The 27,968-nt window shown below is 39.6% G+C and overlaps 1 protein-coding gene across 11 annotated transcripts; it reads left to right on the forward strand.

Moving 5' to 3' along the window:
- Positions 1 to 27,968, forward strand: MATR3 (matrin 3). 11 transcript variants are annotated; one of them, XM_054841319.1, is made up of 15 exons: positions 601 to 623; positions 9,261 to 10,335; positions 14,745 to 14,806; positions 15,330 to 15,371; positions 15,630 to 15,733; positions 16,883 to 16,935; positions 17,408 to 17,533; positions 18,160 to 18,285; positions 18,474 to 18,644; positions 19,937 to 20,068; positions 21,448 to 21,491; positions 21,951 to 22,341; positions 23,980 to 24,373; positions 24,983 to 25,104; positions 26,700 to 27,968. In XM_054841319.1, exons 2-15 carry the CDS (start codon positions 9,445 to 9,447, stop codon positions 26,748 to 26,750), a joined length of 2,709 nt encoding a protein of 902 aa, XP_054697294.1. In that variant the 5' UTR covers positions 601 to 623; positions 9,261 to 9,444; the 3' UTR covers positions 26,751 to 27,968. The 11 variants fall into 11 exon arrangements, with proteins under 11 accessions (XP_054697298.1, XP_054697297.1, XP_054697294.1 ...); XM_054841318.1 differs by lacking the exon at positions 601 to 623 and adding an exon at positions 685 to 798; XM_054841317.1 differs by lacking the exon at positions 601 to 623 and adding an exon at positions 698 to 983.

A 27,968-nucleotide genomic window follows, 5' to 3' on the forward strand; every position in this document is an offset into this window, starting at 1 on the left:
AAATATCTTAGAGATGGTAACATCTTCCTTCTGCTGAGGAGAGCAGGCCTTGGGCTGACAGAGCATGGCCGCACTGCCTGCCCGGAGCCCGGCCTAGGGAGCTGCAGGGACTATGAGTGCCTGCCCTATTGCAAAGGTAACAATGCTTCGAGGGTGAGAAGAGCCAAGCGCCGGCGATGAATCCTTATTATCTTGGGAAAATACGTGCTAAAGCGCTTGGCTAGCGTTACCCGTTCCTCCGTTTCCAGTCATGGAATGCGGGAGAGGTGGTGGCCGGCGCAGGCCCTGAGGGGAGCTCTGGCTCTGTCGGAGGAGGGTTTGCCTCTGCAGGGGCTGGGGACGCGTTTCTTCCTGGGGGAGCCCCGGGACTGTCCCTCCGGCTGTCACCCCTGCGGTAGCGGCGCTGAGGGCGGCCGCGAACCCGCGGTACCCGGACCCCCCCCCCCTCCCCCCGACCCTCCAGCCTTCCCTCAGCCGGCCCGGGGGGCGGGGACAGGCGGGCGGTGCTAAGCCCCGCCCCCGAGTGCCTTCCCATCCGCCCCCGCGGGAGCGCGCGGACAATGAGCGGGAGGCGGGCGGCGGGCCGGCGCGGCGCTGCGCGACAAGGTTCTCGCGAGAGCAGGGTAAGCGGCTCCCACTTCTCGCGAGACCTGGGCCGGCGGCGCCTCCTCCCTCACCCCCCCCCCCGGCCACGGCCACATCCACACACAGCGGGCGGGGCGGGGCGCCGTCGCCAGCGAGCGGAGCGGCGCGGAGGCGAACGGCACGGCACGGAGCGGGGCGGCCGCCGCTGGGCACGTGAGCGGGCGGGCGACGGGCGGGCGTGCTCTCGCGAGCGCGACGAGACGTGCGCGGGGCTCGCGCAGCCGCCTCGCTCCTTCCCTCCCTCCCTCAGTCCCTCCGTCCCTCCCCTCCCCCGCCGCTGGTGCGACAGCGAACGGGAGGCGCCGCCGCGCTCCCTTTCCGCCGCCCGCGGCCCGCAGGTAGGAGCGGCGCTGCGGCCGCCCTCGGCCCGCCGCCATGTTAGGAACCGGCGACGGCGGCCGCCGCTCCGCGGGAGGGGGTGTGTGTGGGGGAGCGTCCGTTAGGAACGGCCGCGGGGGGTGGGGTGGGGGTGGGGAGGGACCAGGCCTGGCGCGCGGTGGCGGCGGCACCGCGCATGCGGGAGCGGCGGGCCCGGCCCGGCCGGTGCCGCGGCCCCGCCGGCTGCCCCACGGGCCGCCCGCAGCGCCCGCCGGCGCCCCCGCCCGCCGCCTGGCGGTACTGCGGCCGGGCCGAGCCGCGCGGCCTCCGGCGGGCCCGAACAAAGCCCGGCCCGGCGGCCGACCGCTCGCCGGGAGGGGTCGGCTGCGGTGCGCGGCCTGCCCGGCCTGCGCCGTGTCGTCCTCCCCGTGCTGCGGGGCAGCGGCAGGCCGGGGGCCCCCTCCCCTGGCCCCGCCGTGGGCAGTGCCCAGCGCTTGCTGAGCGCAGGGAGAGGGGTTTCTTCTCGGCTGCTCGGCGTTTCGGCACGTAAAACGTGTTTTCAGGGGTGACCCCAGCTAAAAGCACGCTTTTCCCGCCGACTGAAACTTTACCGGAGTGCCCTGCTAGCGCTTCTGGTTCCTGCTGAGGCTTCAGAGTCGGCATCTTTCCTCCCCAGCCCCCCAGAACGTCCCCTCCGAAGCTAAACAGCATGCCAGTAACGTGCCTGCCTTCGTAGCGTCTCTGAAGGCCGTTAGTCTCAAAAAGTGCTGGTTTTGGTGTTTATCTGGCATTAAGAATTAATGAATTGAGCATTACAAATACTGACAGTGGAAGCATCCATTTGACTTCTCTTTCTACTCAGTTTCACTTTCATATAATTTAGGCTGTGGTTACGAGTCATGTTGCAGGGATTTTTTTTTCCTCCTATGGTGGATTAATAACATTCTATCGTTTGTGGGTTGGTTTTTTTTTTTTTTTTTCAAACGTCCATATTTTGTTTCCAGAGTCAATGAGATCTAAAGTTCACCTATGCTGAAAATAAGCTAAAAAGAAGTTTCTGGGAACCTGAAGAACTACTTTGTTCTGATAAATGAAGCATTTATACTGTAGAAAGAAAGCTGAAAAATCCCTCTTTTAAATGTGCATCTTTTTACCTTTCCATGAAGCATACCTTTGGGAAAAAAAGTATTTGATACTGTTTTAAACAATTGAATAGTCCTTGTTCTTTTTACTCAGCCTTAAATTCTTCAGGTTTTTTGAAGTAGGGTTGGAGTTAGGTGGTCCTGACTTTCTAGAATAAGATAAGTAGGGAGCAACTCTTGTTGAAAACGTAACTCTTAAAACAGTCTGTGTAGTTTTTGTGCCTCAGAACAGGAAAAAAGGAGAATTTTCTGATACTTCCTTATAAAGAATCTGGTGATCCAGTGGTTTAATCTTCCTGAATTTTGAAAACTTTAATATGTTTCTCTACATTTTGAAAAAATATGACTTTAATATATTAACATTTTTAATGTATTACTGAGAAATTAGTGAGCTTCTGTCCTGAATTTTATCAAAAAACACACAAAAGATTCATTATTTAATTACATGGAATAATTAAATTTGAGTGAGGATACTGGCACTTGAGCCTTGTACGTGTGTTCGTTCAGTGGTAACCCAATATCCGTACCTTCACGTTGTGCACTGGGTAAGGAGATGAAATCTGAACAACAAATTCAAGAATTTTGATTGCTTCTTACTGATTCTGGTGAGGCTTGCAATGTCACGAGCTTTTTTTTGTGTGTTTGCGTTAGAGAAGCTATCTGAAGTTACTGTGTAGAAAACTTCACCTTTAAGTGTTTTTCACGTATGTAGGTGTTACATACATCCCAGCACTAAATGTTGGGAAGAATAACCATGAGAAATTCTGAATGCATCCTTAAAATGTGTATATCCATGTTCCTAAAGGTAAAAACTAAAAAACAATTATGGAGGAGGGAAGATTCAGTCTTTGAGGCTCCAAACTAAATTAAGGATCAGTGGTATAATGAGCCATAAAACTGAAATATGATTGCCACCTGGTTTATTCAGGACAATGCTTAAATAAAAATGTTCATTAATTTGGTGGGCAATAAGTAAATATTGTCTACTGCCTTTCTCTGTGCCTTGCACGCGTCTCTGCTGAGAGTTTTGGTGAACGTGAAGATATTTTGTAATCTAATACTTGTCAGTGTTCTGGGTAGCTCAGCAAATCTGGGGGAGAAGCTGTTGAAGTGAAGCTGCAAAGTTATTCCATTCAGTTTATTTGTTAATTTATGAGTGTATTTTTGTAGCCTCTATGCTGCTTGCATTCTTCCTCAGTGCTCTAAGTCAACAAGTCTTGAAAACAAAAGTAAATACCTCACAATATTTCTGAACTAGTTTAGTTTGCAAGTGTTTAAGTACCATATTGTGTAGTCATAACTTCAACAACAGAGTTTTTATTTTGAGGACTAAAACAGTCATACAGTCCCTTGATTCTTCTCTGCAGCTAGAATATATCTCAACAACCTCATGCAAGATTTCAGCTGGGAAAGAATGTGATTTTATCCCAGCTCTGGAAATGCCTGGAGGCAGACTTACATTCACTGATTAGTCAGAAGGCTTTTTAATCACTTACCAGATCAGAATACAGAAGTGTTCTGGTTTGGGTTTGATTTGGGTTTTTTTTAAATAGTGAAATTGTTTCTCTGTTACGCTGATTAACTCCCTGGTTTGGTCTGTCTTTGGATCGTTTTATGTATGACCTGTTTATTTCTTAATAATAATAATTATGGTATGTTCTGGGATTTTTGTCAAAGATTTGGTGCCTGTGAGGCTGTTCATCTCCAAAACTGATGTGGATGAATAGTGATTGTCTCCTCGCTTTGCCAAGTGCGTGAACATGCGGTTATTATTACCAGAGCATCCAGGCTAAGATCCTGCATCATTCTGCAATGACTGTTTTTGGCAGACCCCTTCTGTTGAACCGAGTCTTAATGGCTTCATGGAGCTTTTTGTAGGTGCTGGAACCTGTGTGCATCCATCTTGTTGTAGAGTTGGAGCTCTGAAGGTAGTTGCAAAGAGTGGACTTAGAAGTTGTAGGGAGGAGTGCATGGAAGCTGTAGAGGTAATCGTGTTTATGGAGTGGTCAGTGCACGTAATGGCAGTTACTCTATATGTTCCTGGCTGTTTCTGTTTTCCCTTTGTAAAAATAAACATTTTTTGCCTCTTCTAGTCTTTCTGTACTGTTTCTTGCAGCCTTTTTTCACTTCTGTTGTTTCTGTAAAGGAATAAATGCACTTTTTTCCATGCACTTCTTACAAAAAGAAGGATGCTTGAATTTATTAAATTATATAATGAGCAGAAATAGGAAATCACGGTCTTTTACGGTGCTCTTTTCAGCATTCAAATGTTGAAAACTCTAAGTTCTTCTAAGATTCTTAATTGCTAAACTAGTCATTTTAGTTCCCCGTTTATAAATAAGTCTTTTTCATATGTAATACTTCTCTGTTCTGAAGCAATCCTCTGTTACAGTAACTTAAGATCTCAGATTATTACATGCTCTTCTGATCAAGCAAGTCACTGAGATGAAGCTGAATGTAATCCTAAGACATGAAACTCTCCCAGTTCTGCCAGGCCCAAAACAGATTGTCTAATCCGCGCACAAAAAAAGCGCATGCATCCAGTGGGCCAGGTGCTGCTTAAATTTTTGAGGTCGTAACTTTTGAAGATCAGTTGAACAAGATGAGCTGTTTTCTTGCATGTGAAACAGCAATATTAAGTAACCAGTACCTGAAATGGGTGGTAATCTGCAGTTTCTTTATCTAAGGCTGCTAGACAATTCCTCCTTTCCCTTTGGGAAGACAGTGGCCTTTTCTGTATTGTATTAAAGTAATCCCGTAGACTTCAAATCCATTACACTTGGTCATTCAGCGGCTAGATAACATCTGCTTCTAATTTCCTTGCAAGTTCGTGTTTTTACTACCGTTATTTCTCAGAGCGACATGGGGAGCTGTCTGTCTAAATTTGTCACTTGGACTTCCAGGATCTCTTCCATCGATAACCTTTTTTTGCTATGATGTGTTGGAGACAGTTTTGCCAAGAAGCACGTTAATTCTTCCACAGCAGAATGGATTGCTGCACTGAGTGTAATGCATAAGGGAGGAGAAGAAAAATCTGTAGATTTTTATCCCAAAAGCAGGGGCTGTGGGTGTGAAACTTCTTTGAGACTTTTTTTTTCCCAGGGGTGTGCTGTCTTCAAAAGTCTTGTGTTGTTACAAACTGAGGGTGTGTTTTTCAGCTTGCAGATTATTTTGTGTTTCTACTGTAACTGAGTTTATTTAATTCAGTCTGTTTTGAGAAATTTTGGGTTTGAAGTGAAAGTGAAACTGACTAGAAAGTAAAACTGACTAGAAAGTAAAACTAGTCATTTTTGAGACTTTTCTATAAATAGAAGAAGAGGAATGGGTAAAAGACGAATTGTTCTAAGAACAAGATTAATACTAAAGCTATAATACGTATACACAGGTTAAACCTGAGAGTGGTAGAAGGAATAGGGAGCTAAATTATTTTCAGCCTACTGATGGTCCATAAAAGGTGGTAATCTAAGGTGATCATGTTCAGCACAATCAATGTATCCCTAGAATTCACTGAATTAAACTGTTTTCAGGTACAAAATTAATATTTGTGTGGAATAAGAGTTCTGTAAGTTTTATTGAAAAGAGTTTATAATCAACTTTACACAAAAAGAAAATCCTTCTACGGTGTTTGAAAATCAGCCGTGTTTTGGCCTTTATTTAGTAGCAGTGTATTCTCTAGTATTCAAATTTCTTATTTTTGTTGTCAGCCTTTACAGAAAACTCTTTTGCAACTTGTAGATACGAAGTGTTTTTTCATTGTCCACATTTGTCTGGAAATCTAGTAACATTTTGACTTTCAACTTCAAGGTTGCTTTATATTATATATTTTCAAATCTTAATATGGCCAAATTTCTGTCCACAGATCTTAAAAATGTATATCTGAAAGCCTGTCTGTTCCCAGTATAGCTGAAATTACATGAAGAACAATTAGCATAACACTTTCAACTCAACTAAATCATGTCTGGATCTTTAGACAGCTTTGTTCAGTCATACTCATCTTGTTGCTGTGACTCAGTTGATGGCACACTCGCTTAAAAGGGGGCACTGGTCCGTGGGAACCTGTCTCTATCAGATACTGACATGAAATCTTTCAGAAGTGATCAATGCAAGAAATGCAATCTTAAAATCACACATTAGACCTGACCATGTGGAAGTTAAACATCCTTTGGCATGATTTTTTAGAAAAGCTCTTCCCCCACCTTGGTTTGTTGTTGTCTTCATCTGATCTTAAAGAATGGGGATGGTTAGTAGAGTACAACAACAATTGTGAGATGACACTGATGTGATAAATAGCTATTTTTGAGGATAACTTGGAAACTCAGTTTTTGTAAGTAGTCCACTGGAATACCTAATTAGGTGCAGGGCGGTTTGCTGCCTAGCACATCAACTGCCAATGTTATATTCTGTCTTCATCGTACAAATGTCTTACTGTCCCACTTCATGCTTTTTCATAAGATTGTCCCTCTGTGTTTCTTTGTTTCGTTTTCCCCCCCATCTTTCCTGTTTTTATTTTTCCCTTTGCTTCTTTCTTCTGTGGGTGTTTGCAGCAGCAGCACAGTATGGTTATGTAAAACCTCCATGTGTATCTGGGGTCAAAGCATGGCATGTAATCAGGTTCTCTGCAGCCCAGGTCCGTGCCAGACTGGAATATGATGGGTTTTGTTCTCTGCTAATCCCTCCAGAGCAGCGGACAATGAACAGCCAATTGAAAATTGTGACAAGAGGATTAGTGAGCATCTGGTCAAAGAGAAAGGGTATTTTTGAAGAGTGGAGAACTTTCCTGATTTAGTGAAAACTTGAATAGTGCAGGTCCTTGCATTAACAGCAGGATGCACTGTGCCTTTCCCGACCATGTGGCTGTCTGCTGAATCACTGTCAGGGTCAGGTCTGTAAAGCCTTCTGGAATATCGGGTTTTATGAAGAACCTAGTAAGTTCAGTTTTCAAACTGTTCTGTAAGTGTGTGAATGAACTAGAAGGAAATTGGTACGTAAAAATAGAAGGAGTAAGGATTGACTTGTAAAATTGTCATAAAGTACTTTGAAGATTAAGTAAATGTATGTAAGATAAAACATGGTAGCCAGGTGAATATTAAGTGTTTCTCTTGTTTGAACTCAAAAGGGTCTTGATTTTTACAATACATGCTTTCTGTTCAGGTGTTCTTTAGTGTGGTCAGCTTATGCTGGATATCTCACTTAGAATTTGCCTCGTCTGCTCTCCCTGTATTCTTGTTTTACTGTTTTCTTCTGAAGCTTTCTGCGGTGCTTTTCTGTCTTCTGCCTCAGATACTTTTAAACTTGTTTCCATCCCCATGTTTCTCAATTTCTTATTCTTAACCGAATGTTACACAATTAAGCTTACTTTAAGTGACTCCAGTGTATGTGGATCTTAAAAGCATAGCTGAAATACAAGTTTAGATGTGCTGATAACAGAATATGTAGTAAACTGTATAAAGCAGTTGCTTTTCAAATATGGAGTTGTGTGGGGTTTGTGTATTTTGTGTATCTCTCATAGAATCCATTATTTTTCTACAGAAACACGTAATTTTGTAACATGCTGCTAGCGAGAAAGAAAACCCAAGTGCTTTCCAATGTAACTCAGAAAAAACTTTTGCGCTATTGAAAAAGGGCTCTGGATTGAGTAGGTGGTTGGGATAGAGACGTGCTTATAACCTTGACCTTTTTTCTTCTGTTTCCAGTACAAGAGAAACTGCTTTCTGCAGAACTGATCCCTTCAAGGAAAAATCCTTGCTTTCATTTTGTCCTTTCCATTCCTCCCCAAACGTACCTGTTCTCTTAGAAGCTGATTTCATTTGGAGCTATGCAATTTGTGCCTGTTTCTTTTTCAAGTGATTATGTGTTTTATGTGCATCTGAGTGGCAGTGCTGGAGAAGCAAAACTGCTCTGCAGAGATTTGAAAGGACTTTACCACATCGGGAACCCAAGAACAACCTATTCTTGGTGGAATGTTGTCATGTGTGTTGAATTGCTTTAAATTTTGTGCATCTGTCCCAAGGCTGAAAGAGTATGAGGAGAAGTATTACAGTTTATTTCTGCTCTGCGCTAAAAAAAAAAGAACATTTTTTAAATATATGCATTGCACCATAAAATATACTATGGATATCGATACACTGTTTACTTCAGGTAAATGCAGTTGAATCAAATATTTAAATACCAGGTTAGTATTTTAGTGGGCCATGGGACAGATATCTATCTCCCAGAAGTATTGGTTTAGGATCTTTAACTACCACATGTGGTCATGGTATCAAAAGTGTCGGGCCTGAGCCAAGGAAGCAGTGTGCTCGTAAGAGACGGACACAGCTGTCCTGCAGGGCTGGCAGGGGCACAGTGCCATCTCCTGACTCGCTGAGGGTCTCTTTCTGCAGGGCTAGGGTTTTCCTTGGGTCTCCTATCCCAGTACCAAGCCTGACCTTGTTTAGCTTGAGGTCTGAGAGTACGGGCTGATGTCACAGCTGCAATATAACAGAGTAAAGAATCACTTCCGAAGTACTGTTACCACTATAACTGCAATTTGAGCAAGAGGTCTTGTTTACTTCCTGCAAAATTTAAAACTTATTTTCCTTGTTCACATCTGTCTTCACATCAGTAATTTGAATTTTACTGCATAAAGATTGAATGTTATGTTTGGTCTTATTTACCAGATCTTACAGCAGAAACTTTTTGCCCAAACTTCAGTTACTTTTAACTTCCTTTCGTCCTGTTCTGTGGTGGTATAGGTTTCGTTTTCAAAAATGTATTATATGCCAAAGTCATCTTGGATTCTATGGGCTTAAGGTTTTTTTGTGGTCTTCTCATAGACACAGTAATGTAGGGTATAAACAAAAGCATTAACCAGAGATCAAAGCTTATATGCTAGTAAACTTTAGATGCTTTCAGACATCCCAAACTTCTGAAATTCACTTGTCTTCGGTATGATAGTAGCTTTTTGTAGAAGAGCAGCAGTACGTATAGGAGACACTACTGTATTTTTATCTGAAATAATATATGTAGGTTCTGGGTGCCTCTTGAATCTGTTAACTTATGTAATAAAAGCCTGGTAAGATTGAGATCTCTAATGTTTTTTAGATCAACATGATGCATAAGTTTAAAACTGCATCTGTTTAAAGGGATTTATGACTAAAACTGCTTGTTTTTCTACAGAATTGTCTGGTGTTTCTCAGCTTGAAGAAGATCTGCAGTCATTATTGATCCTCTTTCTTGGCGTTACCATTTTTGAAGTGAAGTTTGCCTAGCTTTCTAGTGTGAGCTCTCTTTTCAGCCATCTTAAAAAAAAAAAAAAGGAATTTTTTTTTGATCCATACAGTAGACAAGCTCTAGTTCTACAATGTCCAAGTCATTCCAGCAGTCATCTCTGAGTAGGGATTCACAAGGTCATGGGCGTGACCTCTCTGCAGGAATAGGCCTTCTTGCTGCTGCTACCCAGTCTTTAAATATGCCAGCATCTCTTGGAAGGATGAACCAGGGTACTGCACGCCTTGCTAGCTTAATGAATCTTGGAATGAGTTCTTCATTGAACCAACAAGGATCTCATAGTGCACTGTCTTCTGGTAGTACCTCTTCCCATAATTTGCAGTCTATATTTAACATTGGAAGTAGAGGTCCGCTCCCTTTGTCTTCTCAGCACCGTGGAGATGCAGACCAGGCCACTAACATTTTGGCCAGCTTTGGTCTGTCTGCTAGAGACTTAGATGAACTGAGTCGCTATCCCGAGGACAAGATCACTCCTGAAAACTTGCCTCAGATCCTTCTACAACTTAAAAGGAGGAGAGCTGAAGAAGGTTATGGTAGAGATGGCAGATCATCCACACGGGAACCACCGTACAGAGTACCTAGGGATGATTGGGAAGAAAAAAGGCATTTTAGAAGAGATAGCTTTGATGATCGTGGTCCTAGTCTCAACCCAGTGGTTGACTATGACCATGGAAGTCGTTCTCAAGAATCTGGTTATTATGACAGAATGGATTATGAAGATGACAGATTAAGAGATGGAGAAAGGTGTAGGGATGAATCTTTTTATGGTGAGACTTCGCATAACTATCATAAATTTGACAGTGAGTATGACAGAATGGGTCGTGGTCCTGGTCCTGAGAGATCTCTCTTTGAGAAAAAGAGAGGTGCTCCTCCAAATAGCAATATTGAAGACTTCCATGGATTCTTACCGAAGGGTTATCCCCATCTGTGCTCTATATGTGATATGCCAGTTCATTCTAATAAGGTGAGTTATGCACCAGATACTTCTATTTTCCTTTACGTTGTAGTATCTGTTCTGTTTTTATCTATTTCTTTAATTATTTCTGTAGCCTGGTTGCTTTTGAAATGATCTGAAAGTTGGTTTGAGAGTGAAAAAGGCACTTGGTTTATTTACAAGGTAATTGTTAACAAACATTGTAAACCAGGGCTTTACATTAATGTATTTTGTTTGCCCAGATTGCTTAACTTCAAGTCAAACAGCTATCATCTACTGGGATATCTTATTTATATTTTACATCTACATGTTCTCTTAACCACAAACATCTGGCATTCAAGCAGTTTTGGGGTGGGTTTTTTATTTTTTTGTTGGTTTGGGGGGGTTTTGCAGTGTATCTACTGTGCTATTCAGGAAGCTAGTTTCAGCTCTCCTCCACATCTGTCTTGATTGCTGATTTATATGTAGTTAAGATGCGTTCTTGCACAGTTCTGCTTTTTCCCTGTCCAAAGGGAAAGAGTTAATGTAGAGCCCTGGAACTTATTTGCAAAAGTAAAAACCACGTTTTAGATTAGCTCATTCTTGCCTTTTTAATTTCACTTTAACACTCTATCTCATACTATGGCTGAAATTTGTCGTCATTTTTCTCCTTTTTCACAACTTTCTTAGACACTTCAGACTCACTTTTTATTGTCACATGTTGCATCTATCCCTGTAGACTCTCCGAGCAATCGGTCTGCTGTTGCAGTATCCTGCTCTGTGTTCCTAGTAGTGTTCTTTACTTGGCTCGCAAGTAGAGTGGATCTTCGGGTATATTCGGTTATGCTGAGACTTCCCTCTTAGTTTATTCATGAGTAGTTCAACTCTCTGCCAAGGTAGCAGGTTACTCAAAATGGCCTGTGTATTCAGATGATATTTTCAGAGCCTTCTCACTTTCAGCTTTTCCAATTTTACTCATCTTGCTGATTTTCAGTATACTAGGCAATTTAATTGGCTAATTGGCTAATACAGTGCCCCTCTTGTCACAATTAGTGGCTAATTAGCTTGAAGGCCTTCAATTGAAAATATAATACATGCTATTACTGTAAAATTGATACAATGTGGAATTGCTGTTACTAACCATTTCTTTACAGTTACCTCTCAAAAAGTGCTGCTTCTGTACATCTAATCTTTTTGAAACACGAGAATTATTCTACCCTGCAAGGAAATGATCAAACCAGTTTTAGAGCACGTGTTGTATGACTCCAGCTGATCTGACAGTTTATGAACTCGTGTTGCTTTAATTACTTTTTATATAAAATAATCACAGTAATCCGGGTTTCTTGTCTCCTATATTTGACATTTATTTTCATAAAAGGTTTTAAGCATTAACAGTTTAGATGCCATGCTCAGTTCTGTAAAAGGACTTCATTTGGTTAGATTGAAAAGATAAACTTCTGAGGCCCTTGAAGATGGCAACCAGTAATCCTGTAAGTAGGGTTCTTTTTGGCACTTTATTTTAAAGCCTCGTGGTTCTTAGTTTGCTTTGGTGTGCAGATCTATTGAAAGGATATCCAATGTGAAATATCTTTCCAGGTATGAGAAATACCAAATTCTTTTGACAGCATAATTTAAGTGGCTGACTTCTTCTGCAACATGTAAAACCATCCTTTTTTTTTTTTTTTTTTTTTTTTTTAGGAATAAGCTTTGTCTTAAACTGCTAGTACACCATGAAATAATTGAGATTGGATCATCTGTTTCTTATGACCCAAGTTTGGGCTTTGTTTCTAATTGCAGAAATCATGGCACTGCAAGAATTTTTCTCTTTCTCTCCTTTTTTCCTCCGCTTTGCATACCTAACAGTTACGAAATTTCTTATTTTGTGTCTCCCACAAAATTGAATCAAGTAGAACTTTTAAAGTAATCTGATCTGAACCAAAATTTATGGAAAGCAGAAAGGGAATGCTTTTCTTAGCTGGGACAATGTAAACTTGTTACTGCAGTATCAAAATCTCCTTTTCCCCACCTCCAAACAGAAGATTATTTTTTAAGCATGTGATAAAGCAATGTGTTTTTTATGCCCGAGCAAGGGGTTAAACACCCTTAGCGTAACTTAACCTGACAGGCTAGTCCTCTGTTTTTTCTTTTTTAGTGATGTTCTTAATTGCTTCTTTAATTTGATGTGAATATATTTTAAGACCCAGTTTGTTTTTTGTCTAATTGTGAAGTAAATTGTGCCCCAGGTTTTTTAGGCATTTTGTCAATCCTGATCCCTTTATGAAGGAATGAGGTGTTAGACGTGGAGGGATTGTTTTCCCTGCCAAAGAACAAGGCCGATGCAACACAAGCAGATGAATTTGGAGGTTAAACACTTGAAATGGTGATATGTCTCAAAGGAAAATCATGGCCATGTCCCTAATAGAGGGCTATCTAAAATTAGGTGCTTAAGTTTGGCCTAATTTCTGAAGAACACTGCGTCCTCTTGCTTGCATCAATTGAGGCAAAAGGTAGCCTGAGTTTTAAGAAACTCAGTTCAGATTTTGTCTAGCTTAACTTTGGGTGTTGATATTAATTAGCGTCTGTAAGTACCTAGTGCCCTGAAACCTCTGAGGAGTGACACTTCAGACTGGGTAGAGACAAGGAGTAAAGGGAAGTCCAGGTTAAGGACTGTATTTAATAAATGTAGATGAACCATTGTTCTGAAAACTTTCCCTGGGTAAAAAAAAAAAAAGTTATATGTCAGATCTGTCTTTTTTTTGCCAATTTTAAAAGCATTTGAAGTATAATGAGAATTAGATTTCCTAAACTTTGGCTCTAGTTTGCAGATAATTTCTATTTCAGTTTATAATAATGTTAAATTACATGTTAAGACAGCTTCAAAGCATGGTATATCTAGGAGAATCGGACACCGAGGCTTTACAGATTGTGCACCCAAATTTACAGGGCTTTCTAGTATTTAAAGGACTGTTTTCTGTAGTGTAGTTCTAAAACTTGTTAGCAAGTTTTAAACTGAAGCAGCTTTGGGTTTAAGTATCGAATGTTTCATAGATAGGTGGGTTTGCTTGGGGGTTTTGGTGGTGGTTTTTTTCATCCTAATTGCCAGCATATTTGTTAATGTATAGTTGCAGAGCCTACATCTTGTGCAGTTAACAAGAAAAAGTGGTGCTCTCATTTTCTATCTTCTTGATAAAATGAACGAAGGTTTCATTTTGCTCCACGTTATACTCTGTGTATTGTGGAGTAATATTGTAGTGTAGGTACTTTATGGGAGACTTTAAATCCAGGTTTTTCTCCTTTGTGGAAAGTGCAAGTTAGGCATTTAGCATATGGAAACACCACAGTAAGCCTCAGGAGTGTGTCTAGAAGTGTGGCAGAAACTAAAACTCAGGAAAGATTAGGGATTAAGAAAAAATCATTTGCGGGTGCTGAGCGGAAATAGATGTTAAAGAAGAGACGTATAAAAGTTGGCCAATGCGTTACGCATGTTCACAGTTGAAAATGTGGCTGAAAAGAGAAAGCCTTCAGTTAAACTGTAATTACTTTCCCCTTCATTTCTCTGTGAACCCAAAGCTAACTTGCCTCGTGTCTCTGCTGATCCCTTCGCTTATTGAAGAGCAGTGGAGTGAGAATTAGACTATGGCTCACAGATGCGCAGCAGTGAAACTTCAGAACTTTTGACACTTTACAAATGCGAATATAGCACAAACTAGTGCTGTTACTTGTAAGGATAGGGAGATCAGGCACTCTAATCAAAATAGCCTGCAGAGAAAAAGTAGAAAGCCCTCATTCCTTTCTAGTTCTAAAGCCAGAACAAGAAGGAGTTTTACCTGGCTGATTTGGTTTAATTCCATTATTCCTCCTTTGTACCATCTTAATTTAGATCTCCTTTTTTTTCTTGATTATTCCCCTCAAGTGGTCATATATTTTTATATGTCACCTGTATACTTGTAGTTTGTCCTAGCTATGCGCTTTCATTTCTTTTAGTCTTTCCTTTCTGAATTCCTTGCAATTTCTTGGCTTCTTTATGGTTCTAAAAACTTGACTGTGTAGTTCACATTAATCTTTAAAAGTCTGAGGAATGAAGCAGAGAGAGTGGAGGAAATTCTAAAATTACTGAAGACAAAAAAAGTAAATCTCAGCATCCGGTTCTAAAAGTTGAAATCACAATGATAAGCATGTTTGCTGTAGCAGTTATCCCCTGGTAAGCTTTGCACCTCTGAGGCAGGATCAAGCCCATAGATTACAAGACATTTTTCATCAGACACCTTTTCACCCAGGTTAGGAGTGAAGAGGTAGGTCCAATTTCAGTGTCTCTAAAGCACTACAAAAAGAGATTTCATTATCTGTGTAGCTTCAATACTTCACCTTAGAAGAGAATATACTGCGCTATACAACGTTATTTTGTTAAAAATGGCTTGCCTTATCTAGCTGTTAATTTTTAATTATTTACTTTGCTGCAGGAGTGGAACCATCATATCAATGGAGCGACTCACAGCCGACGTTGTCAGCTGCTGCTTGAAATGTATGAATTTGAACTACAGTAAACATTCTTGTAGCATGAGGGCATGTACAACTAAATAATGGTCAATTATGTTGTACAGAGCAGGTTTAGAAAACACGCTGTGCCTTGTAGGGAATAAAAACAACTTAAAAGAGCATCTTCGGGACAAAAAAGGGATCTCAGTTTATAACTTTTGAATCCTATTGATCTATATATAATGTTTTAATGAGTAGGATCTTAACCATTGAGAATCTATTGTAATTTTTTACTAGTCACTTATATCAACTTCTAAATTTTTGTTGTAAAATAAACTGCAATTTGTAGTATAAATTGGCAGACACGTTAGATATAGCGTAAGAAATTTCTCATGAAGAATAGCACTTCTGTCAATGGATACTGCTAATGTCTCTTGTAGTGGGCAGCATTACCCAGAAATGTGTTCTATCTGTGTTAACATGTAAAGGTGTCACTGCTAGCATGAAAATTATTACGTGGGTAGAGGAGATGGTATTTTTCTTAACTCTTTTTTTTTGTTTCCTTTAAGATATCCAGAATGGAATCCTGACAGTGATTCAGGACATGGAATGTAAGTAGTAATGAATTTTAAAGTATTTGTAATTTTTATTTGAGGCAGAGGATGTTCTTAGCATTTGATGTGAAACAACACACCTCCTTTTCTTCAAATTAGTACCTCCCTTTGTTTTCTACTAGCTGAAGAGCAGCAGTAAAAGTAGCTAAAGTTGACTTTTCCTTAGATGCTCTGCAGAAATTAGGTGGTTTTGAGAGTGAAAGCTTCACAGGTTTTTTTTTGTTTAAAATTAAGGTGTGTTTTCTCTCTTTCTAGGGGTGATCCCTTTATGTTGCAGCAATCCACAAACCCTGCACCAGGAATTCTGGGACCACCACCACCTCCATTTCACCTTGGAGGACCTCCTGTTGGGCCAAGAGGTAACAGCAACAGGCACCTACTTTTACAGGACTTAAGTTCTTGTTTGTGTTTTTCTTATTCTTCTTTTAATTTGTTTTGTTGTTCTGGAACACTGGTAACAAAACACTTTTCTGAGCAAGTGGAACTGAAATACTTGAATCTCTCCCTGGCCACAGACTGGTACTCAGATCCCACACTCTCACGTTTCTACTATCTGCTAACTACCAGTCACATTATTATGGCTGGTTTTTTCACTGTGTTTGATTGATCCACGCTTTTTGGACTTCTGTTTTTTTCTGTCTAGGAGTTTTTTGTATCAGTCTCCTGATTAGCTGCATGTTGATGCGGGGGTTTTTTTGTGAAACTTGAAAGAATTCAATGTCCTGAGTGGTTTTCCCCCTTCATTTCAAATTAATTTGACAAATACATTTGAATAGCAGCTGAGAAATGGGAAGATAGATGATGCAAGCCTCTTCTTCACAGGAAGGCAGGCTAAGAATCAGGTTCTTGCCTGAAGTTGTTACTTCCTACCTTTTAAATAGTTCAAGTAACTCAGCCAAACTAATTTACCTAGGTATTCTGACAGAGTACAAGTATTTCAGACACTTTAAAGGGATTTTTAGATGATGGATGCATTCATGCTTAATTTCATTAAAATAATACTGTTAATTTTTAAAAAATCTCAAACTTGACTTTGAGCCAAACTATCTGAAAGGCTTTTTTCAGGTGTTTCCTAGTAAAATGGGCATTATGATAGAATTGGTGGTGTTTTAGAACCAAAACTAGGAGTCTTTGTCTACACCTAAAACCTCAATTATAAAAAGTGTATCTTGGTTCAAGAGATCTTATCCTTTGCGTACAGAGACGTTTTGCTATGGCAAATCTTACTCTAAAACAGGAGAGATTTTTTTAATGGGCTTTATTTATTCTGCTATTTCTGCACATCAGTAAATGCAGCTCTTTTTCTAGTGTTAAACTGAACAGAAAGGAGCACCTCAAGTTACATAAAAATATGTAACTGAAATAAAACAATTAGCAGCTTTTTAAAACTTGATGTCGTTCTGGTTTAGTATTAGAAGTGACTTCTCTCCTAAGAACTTGTGAAGAGACATGTTAATGCCAGTCTTACAGGTTGAACTAAGATTGCTTATTCTTTTAATTTCTTAAAGGAGCTGGAAATGGAAATATGCAAGGACCGAGACACATGCAGAAGGGCAGAGTGGTTAGTATTGAAAATTTGAGGGTTTTTTATTTAAAACCTACAATTTTGTTACTTACTACTTGTTTGCTTTCATAAATTTTTTTTTAATGGATTGTCTTTAAAAGTGAGATTTTAGAATTTATTTGTGTGGAAATAGTGAAGCTGTGGAATAAGACTGGGCTTTCGTTTTGCTGAGTACTCAACAAAATATTTGTTTCAAAACTATACAGACCTTATTTAAACATTCTCTTATGATGAAGCTGTGGGACATGAACATACAGAAGGGCAACTTTGGCACGGTAGGCATCCTCCTCCGTGGAAATCCGTGGAGGTTGTGTGCCTTTTCTATAGGCAGCTTGTTTTGGTTACTACTGAAGATTTAAAAAATAAAAAAAAAAAAGATACAAGTAGAGCAGAGCCTTGACGGACTTTCTTTTTAGGTTAGCTGAGACATGTTTTCTTTTCATGTCGCGTATGTATGCTTTGTCTTCAGGAGACAAGCAGAGTTGTTCACATCATGGATTTCCAGAGGGGAAAGAACTTGAGATATCAGCTGCTTCAGCTTGTTGAACCATTTGGAATAATAACAAATCACCTGATTCTAAACAAAATCAATGAGGTAAGCTGAGGCCCTGTAGTGCTGCTTTTGGCTCTGCTTGGCATTGTTAGCGTGCTTACTGTCTGAGCTGAATTTTTGTAAAAGGACTTACGCGGCTACCAAGCAAGGTGACACGCGTGTTGCCACGGTCATGTGTGTGAAAGGAAGAGTGACTAGTGTGTTTCTTTACAGAAATGCTGTAGTACTGCATTTTAACTTAAATATTGTTAAAAAATCCTTCTTGTTGATTGTTCATAGCTTTCTCAAAAATACACTCTGCATGCAAATGCTGTTCTTGTTCCAGTATTCTCCGAAAACTTACTTGGCCCTAGTTTGTATTATACAGTGTCATATTTTGAAGTGTGGAAAAAGCCAGTATCGTAGAAGAGAAAAAGCAGGAAGCAATTGAATGTTCTGAATCCAAATCTAGGCGGAATGTAAACAAACCGAATAGTTCTGTTTGTGCACCTAAATAAAGTATCTGAAATTCATGCCAAGTTCTGCAGGTCAGTTAATGTAACCACAAGGCAGTTTTCACTTTTGATGCAGCTATTTTTACAGGGAAGCAAGGAAGAGCTTGAGATTTGTAAACAAAAAGACTAATTCTTGAAGGAGTAGCACTTAATTTGTTTTGTATGTGATTCCAGGCATTTATCGAAATGTCAACCACCGAAGATGCCCAGGCTGCAGTAGAATACTATTCAACAACACCTGCGCTGGTATTTGGTAAACCAGTCAGAGTCCACTTGTCACAGAAATACAAAAGAATAAAGGTAAAACACTTTTGCTTTTTTAACATTGCCTTATTTTAATTCAGGGCAGTCAGTGTTAGGAGGCTGTGGCATTTAAGTTATTCCTAATTCATGTACTTCTCAGCTGTATCACCTTAATCAAGAGACAGTCACCCATGTGTATTTTATATAGTTGTACTTTAAAAAAATTAATTCTCTCTTAATTTTAGAAACCTGAGGGTAAACCTGACCAAAAAACCGAGCCGCCAAAACCAGAACTTGGTCGCGTGATTCACCTCAGCAATTTACCTCATTCGGGATACTCTGACAATGCAGTGCTCAAACTGGCTGAACCGTATGGCAAAATTAAGAACTACATACTCATGAGAATGAAAAGCCAGGTAACTGACCATAGGAATGTGGGTGAAGAGTTGAAACTAAGGGGTTTAACTGTGAAGGAATGACGTGCCTCTAATGGGTGCATGTGTAGACTTTCTGCTCTAGCATGGATATGTAAGTTATTAGAGGTCTGTGTGGGTGGTGTGTTGCTATCTAGCTTACTGCAAGAAGTTACTGTAATGTGAGCTGCTTTAACAAAAAAAGAACAGGCATCAGCTGTGAAGAAGGTATATTTAGCACTGAGGCTTAATTTTTTTGTTATGCAGATTTCTTAGGAGTCTTGGAACTTTTTTTAAGGCTGAAAAAAAAAAACATTACTGATGAAACATGAACAAATATATTCCACTATTACACACTTCTTTCATTTACCCTTTATTTTTCATTCTTTAAACAAAAGCAGTCCTGCTGTGGTGTCCTAACTTTAAAAAAACACGTTTGAAGATAGTGCATTGCGTGTGTGTAGTAAAATGCTTTGGATGTGTATGTACATGATTTCTATAAATACACAGGAGTTTAAAGTATTTAGTTTTTTGGGGTTGTTTTTTTCAGCTTTGCTGTCCCAGTTTGTTACTCCCTTGAGTTCAATAGGAAATTCCAGTGCTTTTTCAAAGAGATGAGTGCCTGAATCCCCTAATGCCTCACTTGTGGAGTGAAAAATTCCTAGAATCTATTGTATGACCCCTAGGAAGTCCTCCCTGACCTTCTTTTCACTAGAAAAATAAAATCCCTTGCTGTTTAAGTTGGATGCAGAAACAGCTTTCTTCTGTCTGTCAATGATACTCTAGCCCAGATGCGTTGTGAAAAGCTTATACAGCAACTTTGTGTGTCACAGGCTTGTTTCTCGGAGGAACACCTCACAAAGCAGGGCTTATGGACGAGCAGTTGCTGTCTTTCTGTTCCGGGCTTCTTTCAAAAAATAAAATCTGGGGTAGTGTGTCAGCTACCCTGGAATGCCCAGATACTTAAGCACCAAATAAATGAGTTTCACTGTCCAGATGTTTTTTATTTGGAATTGTGTTTTACTTGATGGTGCCTTTTTTCCCCCAGATTATTTAAATGCCTGTTGCTTAATTTCAGAATTTTCTATGGGTCAGATATTACTGAATTGAAAAGCTGGGGAATATAGAGCACTCTGGTAAACTTTAAATTGTACAGCTAGTTTGGAGAGGAGATAGCTGAATCTCATAATTTTGTTTCAGCATTTGGAAACACTATGTTTTATGTTAAATAGCTTTGCCCGCAAAACTGTTGTGTATTTCATAGTTGGTTTTAATGTGTGTTTTGATCTTTTCAGGCTTTCATTGAGATGGAGACCAGAGAAGATGCTTTAGCGATGGTTGAGCATTGTGCCAACAAAGCGCTTTGGTTCCAAGGCAGATGTGTGAAAGTGGATTTATCTGAAAAATACAAGAAACTAGTGTTAAGGGTAAGTAGTGTTTTTAGTTGTAGTTGAAGATGTGATTTGAGGTAGAAGACAGCTATCACTTACTGAGAATTCAGTGCTGCTTGTACAATGAAGGATTTGCTTTAGTATTTTCTGGCTACGTAAGTGCAGTTACTTAGCATGAGTGTGGTGTTATGAGGCCTAGAACAAAGGAAAAAGCTTTTCCTTTCAGATGAAACAAAACCCAAACAACTACTAGAATTCAGGTTTTTTAGAGTAATTGGTGTAGGTTTTAATTAAAATTTCTCTATTGAGAATGTTCTGTAATGTGTGGGTTCTTTTTTTTTCTCACCCTCCTCTGAAAATGATCAGTGAGTAAAATGAAGTTGAGTGGCCGAACTATGTACTTGCATGTTGTCTGTTTTGTTGTACGCATACTCTTGTGTTCAGAAAAAAGACAACATGTTATTAGGGACTCCTTTTTAAACTATGAAATATTACAACAGAATGTGTTTCCTGTGTTGAATGCCATCCAAAACCTTTTTTCTTTCGCACCAGGAAGCTTTTTGATCCCTGTTGTGGACACTGACCCCAACTACCTAGATAGATAGTCTTATGATCTAATTTTTAAGAATCAGCTTTGTCAAAACTTAGAACATACCTGCACATTTGCATGTGAAGCTCATATCAAGGAGGGAATGGTTGGCTGATAACTTTTTTGTTTTGGGGTTGGTTTGGGGGTTTTTTTGACATAACACCAGGCTAATACTCTTGCAATTACAAGACTTGCTCCGTCAGACTAGGACGCTAGGTAGAAAAGCAGGAGAAATCTGAACTGTCTCATAAACATAAGCTTTCTGTTGTGGAGTATGAAGAAATCTTACTATTGCACATGATCACGCACTAAAAATGAATGCTTTGTGGCAAATCCGAATACTTGACCAATGCATTGAATAGTTTGCCATGTTACTGCTATACAAGTGGAATTTCCTAGTCAGTAACACCTAAGTGAAGCGGTGCGAGTCTGCTAAAGCTTTCCATGTAGCACACTACTAATGTTAGGGAGAAGAGTATAGACGAAGACTCGCTTGTGTCATTGCCTGCACCGCCCTGTATTGGTTCATAAACAAAAGAGGAATTGTACGTGATTTCCCTGGAGGAGGAGATCCCCTTTGTTTTGTATTGAATAACTGGTGATTACTGTGAATAAAGACGTGAGATTTCTAGCTTGGTAAGGTTCTGCCTAACATAATAGCAGTTTCTTAATTGGTTGGTAGGTGGGCATGGTAAAAGAGTACCTCTGGATTAACATAACTGGAAGCGCTTGGCTAGATCGTGCTGTCTGGTCTGAATTAATGCTGCAACAGTTGTATAAGTAATACTCTACTGTGACTTACAATTTTTTTAAAATTTTATTTTAGATTCCAAACAAAGGAGTTGAACTGCTGAAAAAGGATAAAACTAGGTAATTTCCTATTGCTAAATCATAATGTTATTTAAAAGAAATATGAAAATACTTTATGTATAGAAATCATACAAAAGAAGTCAGGTGAGCTCTGAGATCAAATTGTTTGTTGTGCCCTGAGATGAACTGCTTCTAATATGCCTGTTCTTGTAAATGATGGAGATTTCACAGCCTCTTCAGGCTCCTCAGGAAACCTTTTCCAGTCCTTAGTTAGCCTTGCCTTCCTGCAGTTTTAGCCCTCAAGTGGTTGTCCTGTCTGTAAGAACAGTTCTTCTTGCAGCAACCTTTTGCATATTTGAAGAATGATATCCTTCAAGGTTTCCCTCAACTTTTCCCTTTTTCTGAACTAAACCAGTCTTTTTCAAGCTTGTCTAGAAAAATATAACCTACCTTTTTTTTTCTTTAGTCATTTATGGGCCCTCTTCAGGTTTACAAGCAAGTATTCTTTGTTCTTTACAGAAAGAGAACATATTCTCCAGACAGCAAAGATTCTCCAAGTGATAAGAAGTCTAAAACAGATGCTACACCTAAACCTGAAAGTGGCAGTGTAGAAGATAAAGTGAAAGAGGAGAAACAAGATGATGCTGCTGAGCCATCGGGTGCTAAAAGCAGTGAACAGGCAGACCCAGATGAGCCTAGTTTACTCCTTGAATCTGAAGATGAGCTGCTAGTGGATGAGGAGGAAGCAGCTGCACTGCTGGAAAGCGGCAGCTCAGCAGGAGATGATGCAGATGTTGCCAATTTAGCTGATGTGACTACTGAAGAAAAAAAGGACACAGCTGATGATGTGACTGTAAAACCTGAAGGGAATATTGTGGCCAATCCAGCAACAAAGAAAAAGCTTAAAAAGGTAATTGTATAGCAAGGTACCTGGGTGTGGAAAACACTGTCTAACTTAAATAGTGCATCGTAATATTCTGTTGTGTATCTTTTTCTGTGGGTCTCTCAAACACACATGTGGCACACCTGGCTGAAGAGGAACAGGTGTTAAAACTCCTGTGAAGAAAATGGAAGATCCCACTGGATGCAACTTGCAAATGAAATTAGTTCTAAATTGCTCTTTCTGTTTTGAGAGAACTCTTTAACTTGTGGGCTTCTACCGTTGTCGCTTCCTGGGGTTTTCTTGCCTTTCTCTTTACTCCTTTTAATACTAAGCAGCCAGGAACTGTGTTCTCCCTATAGCAGTTTCTTGTTAGACTGGCTGTAGTTATTCTTTTAAGCACAGAACAGTGACATTAAAAAAAATGATTTATTTGAGACTTGAGGCGGATTTGGACAAAATTGTTTGCACATCTGCTCTTTATGCTTAGCCAGAAAGGTAGGCAAGGCCACTGGGGGTTAGTCAAGGCCCATTTCCAACTGGGGGGAAAAAAAAATTACTTCCAGTCATAGGCAACTTGCTGTGAACTACTTTTTTTTTCCTCACCAGATGATCCCACACTCGTGGTTCTTTATATCCTACCATCTGCTTTTTTCCTGTTTAAATCATACTCAGTTATGTGGAGTAGCATGCAAAGTTTTAGTCACATTATTGACTTGGAATGTTGCTTTGCAAAAAAGTAAGGCACGGTCCTTGCTCTTAATGAAGTGTGTGTGGTTTTCAGTTTGGGGGGGATCGTTCTGTGGGCGGCTAGTTATGTGGTGTTGGGATAATTTCTGCCAGTGCACATGGCAGTGATTATTTCTTACTGTGTGGGTATCCATTGTTACAAACTGCCCGAACCCCCAAACTTGCTTCCTTGAAGACCTACGTTCTTAGAGCACAGTGCTGCTCACGATAGCTGTTAAGCATGTGGAATACTTGGTTCTCCGTTATCAGCAGGAATGTTTCAAAACAAATCAGAATTCAGACAGATTAGCTGTCTTTCAGTGAAGCTGGATTTCGAGACATCCAGAGTTTTGGTGGTTGGTAATTTTGGGGTGGTTTTTTTGTTTGTTTAATGCAGAAGCTCCAAACTTCCCACTGGTTGAAAGAGAGCTCTAAATTTCTTTTTTCTTAATGAACTTTCACACTGTTACTGGGCACAGAAGTGTTCTGGTAAGGTTTTACCTTTTATGCAGGCATGAATTTGAGGATCTTTTGGAACGGTCTCAAATCGAAGCCAAACTTGTGCATTCCAAAATGACTTCCACTTAAAATTAAAATGCTAGAAGGATTTTCAAAGTAAGGATAGAACAAAAAAAATCCTGAAATTCTCAAGTTGAAGATCACATGTTGATATGATAAAACAGTGGACCCTCATGATGCAAGAAAAAAATTATTCTGAAATGGAACACTGGATTCTGGGACAGCAGAGTACACTTAAAAAGAATTTGTTACACTTCCATATGCTTGAGTAACATTTTGAACGAGTGAGGTAGGTCTCAAAGGAACAAATTGAGCATTTTTCCAGGGAATTTGGAGAAGAGATTTCTTTTCTGAAAATTAAGACAGTTTGAGGGAAACATTTAAGAATAAGCTGACCTAAGGAAAACATTTTCTCAACAGCGATACGTGGGTGGCTTTCCGCGGAGCATGGAAGGGTTTGTCACTCTAGATGAGGTCGGTGATGAAGAAGACTCGGATCATCAAAAGCTCCGCAAGTCAGGTTTGGCAGTAAAATCTGCTGGCAAAAACGATGATAGTTTGGCAGAAATCAAGGTAGACAAGATTGAGGAGCCAGAGCAGGAAAACGAAACGTTAGAAAATGGAACCAAACCTGAAGATAATTCGAAGGCTGAAACAGTTGAAGCTTCTGATACCACAACAGCACAGGATACCGAGAAAAATGCCCATGAAAACACAGACACCCAGGATGAACAGGAAACAAAGAATATCCAAGAGAAATCTCTTGTTCCAGATGAATTTCGGATTGGGCCGTACCAGCCAAACATTCCTGTTGGTAAGGCTGTTTCCATTTCCTTTCAAATATGACTCTGTGCATTGCAGTAGCATTTCTCATTTCATTTAACTTTTATTTCTGGCGATGCATTGCCTCTGAGCCTTTCATTTTAGGGCTTCCCACTCTTCTCCCCTTCTTCACTCCTCCCCTAACCCTAGTATTTTCTTTCTTTTTTTTGCTTATTTTCATACAGTTCTCCATAACACTTTCCTTAGGCAGAAATGAAATTGGAAGAGGTGTATTTTAGCAACCCAAATTCAATTAATAGCACAAATCACAATAGTGGTATTAGTTTAGATTCATACTAAATAACTCAGAATACAGAAACTTATCACAGAACGTTGTTAGTTCTTTTGAAGGAACCAATAAAATGGACCCTTAATCTGAAAGGTTGATTTTAAATTTAAAAAGAAAAAAGAAAAGCCTGCACATATTTAGTTATTACTAGGCCCCGGCTTGACTAAACTAAAACAAGGACTTTTAAAGATAAAGCAGCTTTTAATGTAAAGTGAATTATGGTTTTAAGATTTAGCTGAAATGACATATGACATTAAAAGAAATGATGTAGAGTAGATCTCTTAGTTTATTTTGTGGTGTTTACTTCTCTAGGTGTGAATTATGTGGTACCCAAAACAGGGTTTTATTGCAAATTGTGTTCCCTGTTCTACACAAATGAAGATGTTGCAAAAAAGACCCATTGCAGCAGCCTTCCTCATTATCAAAAGTTGAAGGTAAGGCAAAAACTTGTTCATTTTAAATGGCGTGATTCTTTCCTGGGGAATAGATCTGAACGAGACTGGACTGAGGAAGAAAAAAAAAGCTTTCAGGCAGTGGAAATTGGCTTATTCTATAACTTTTAACTCAAGCTAGACCTCTCCAAAACTTCATCTTGTGATAATAATATGCAGGATACACATTTTAAAGATGGGCTCTCACATTTCTTTTGTAAATTTGGATTAAAGAGGGCATTCGGATTGGAGCAGAGACCAGGCTTAGAACTAGTGGTGCAGAGTAAATACAGATGACTCAAATCCCTTCCAGTTGTGCCTTTGAGAGTATTTTTAACCAGCAAACAGAGCTTAAGCTGTTTTTAATATATTTTTAAAAACAGTATCCATATTTGCAACTTCTCATTTTGTGAGCATGTTGTACAATTTCTAATTGGCTTAGGTATCACATGATTGCATGGCATGAGTGGTAGTGCTGCTGCTCTATCTTTGTGTACTGTGAGCTGCTTTTAAATATCACCTCCGAGGAAGGGAAATCCTAAATGAAATTCTAATAATAATGCAGTGTTCACATAAATCGATTTCATACCAGTTGATTACTGAGCTGAAAGCAGACCCCGAGGGTTCCATAGAAAAGAAGGTGGAACCTCAGTCTCAGAACGTTTGCTTTCTCCCTTGGAATAATAGGGAACCCTAAACATATATAGGGCCCTGGAAAGCAGGTGGCACAAATAAATGTCACAAAGCAAACAACATTATCAAGGAGTAGATCAGAAAATCAATTACCATGCAGAATCCTGTAGTAAGAAAACCCCACCTCATCCATCACCCATAGCTTTTTTATTTTATTTTATTTTTCATTGAGGTACCTGATTATGGGACTTTAAAGACTTGATGTAAAAGGGGAAGTGGGGGAAATAACCCAAATTTATTAACTCTGTCTCGTACTTAAATGAAACATGATTTGATTTGCTTTTGCCATGGCACAAGTGACTAGCAAGCAGCTCTTGAATGACTTCGTAACGTTGGTGCAGTTTTAGAATTGGGGAAGGAAGGTGGGAAATACAGCTCTTGTTTCACAGTGGCAAGGCACTTCTCCAGCTGGGAGTCTCGTTCACTTTGAGAGCAATAAAAGTAAATAAATAGATTGATATTGCTACCAAATAACATCAAAGTGATAGCAAATTCCTCAAACTTCCCAAATAACCCTTCTTTAGGGAGGGGAGATCTTTTGTCCCTGGCTTTATTGGTGGCAAATCCCACCCAGGTAAGTGGCACAACAGCTGTCACAAGTCCATGACAAAACGGAAGGTAATTCTTGTGGCTTGCCAGCCTGTTGGGGAGGCGTTAAGGGTAGGGCCAGGTAAACGCCTGCAGAGGCTGTCATTTGTGTGTTGGGTAATGTAACAATGATGTGGTGCTTTGGAGGAGCTCCACGTTGGTACATGGAGAAGTGCTAGGCTCATCAGTTAGGACCTTTGCAGTTAATATTCACAGATTTTACAACTTGTAAGTCGAGTTCGTGTTTCTATTGGTGATGTTGTGACCATGAGAAACTCTTTAAATATATCCATAATATGATTGCTTTCTTTTAACAGAAAATTCTGGATAAAATGGCAGAAGACCACAGGCAAAAGAAAGAAGCTTAAAAGGAAGGATGGATGTAAGGCAAACAGTGGCTTTGTTTTTAATGTTAATCTTTTTTTAAAAGCAGTACAAGTAGTAGATGGAAATACTGTATTCTTTTTTTGTTTTAGTGAAATACAGTAGGCATTATAGGTCTGTTCATGTGTTAAATGTTGTAGCAAAAAGCAGATGCAGTTAAGTTAATGAGAAAAAATTGTTCTTAATGTGAGAATGGCAACAAGTTTTCGTTTTGACACTTCAAGCTATTAAAGAAAAAATCTTGCACCCTTGTGGAAAGCTCATCTATGGGAACTTCATTTAAGTGAAATTTACTACTTTCAAGCTTCAGAAATTGTCTTTCAATTCCATTCTCAATAAAAAATAAAAAGTAACACTGTATTTTTATTTTATCTAGAACATTCCGTATTTCAGTCTGAGCCTAGCAAGTATTTAATTTCGAGTGTAAGGCTGTCATTGCATTTCACTTTTGAAGAGTCTTTAAATGTAGGTTGCATTTTTAAATGTTGAATTGCAGTTTCTTTTAATGTCATTGCTGTTATATAGCAAATAGGAAAATTAGTGATTAGTCAGCTTTACAACTTTGTGATTTTTTTTCCCTAAGCTCTCGATAGACTTTCCTATTCAGCTATTCCGTGTATTTTTAGTGAAAAGTAAATGCCCATTCTCCTCTAAGCAGTATTATTTCCTTGAGCTCTTCCTGCTTTTACTTGAATCTTGTAGCTGTCGTACATCTCTAGTATATTCGAAAGCAGCGTTTGAGTCCTGAAATGTAAAAAGGTATCTTTATATTCTTCACATGTAATTTTTTCATACCTGCATTTTAAAACTGTTTTTGTTAAAATCTGGTTTCGTCAGGAATCTTTAGAACTGTGCTCTTAATGTACCTGCACATGTGAGATGTGAACAGGAATTTGCATGTGTAACCTGTGTTTCTCTGTAGTTTTTGTTATTTACTGCTTATTTGTGAATTCAGGTTACTAAAGTGATTTACCAATAAACAAAGCTAGGCAACAGTAATTTGTTATAGATGTTTGGCATGTTAACCAATGTGTCTACTGAACTCCTGTGTTCATGATACCACACTCAAACTCTAGCTCTCTTTTTAAAATGTGCATGTTTTAACACCTGTGATTTAGCAGCAGCTTACTGCGTTACTTTGCTTTCTCTTTCCTAAAACCTCTTTCGTTTCCAAACAAATTAAAAGATCACTTGTTAAAACA

The sequence above is a fragment of the Grus americana genome, chromosome 14 (genome assembly GCF_028858705.1).
Source record: "Grus americana isolate bGruAme1 chromosome 14, bGruAme1.mat, whole genome shotgun sequence".
NCBI classification, from domain to species: domain Eukaryota; kingdom Metazoa; phylum Chordata; class Aves; order Gruiformes; family Gruidae; genus Grus; species Grus americana.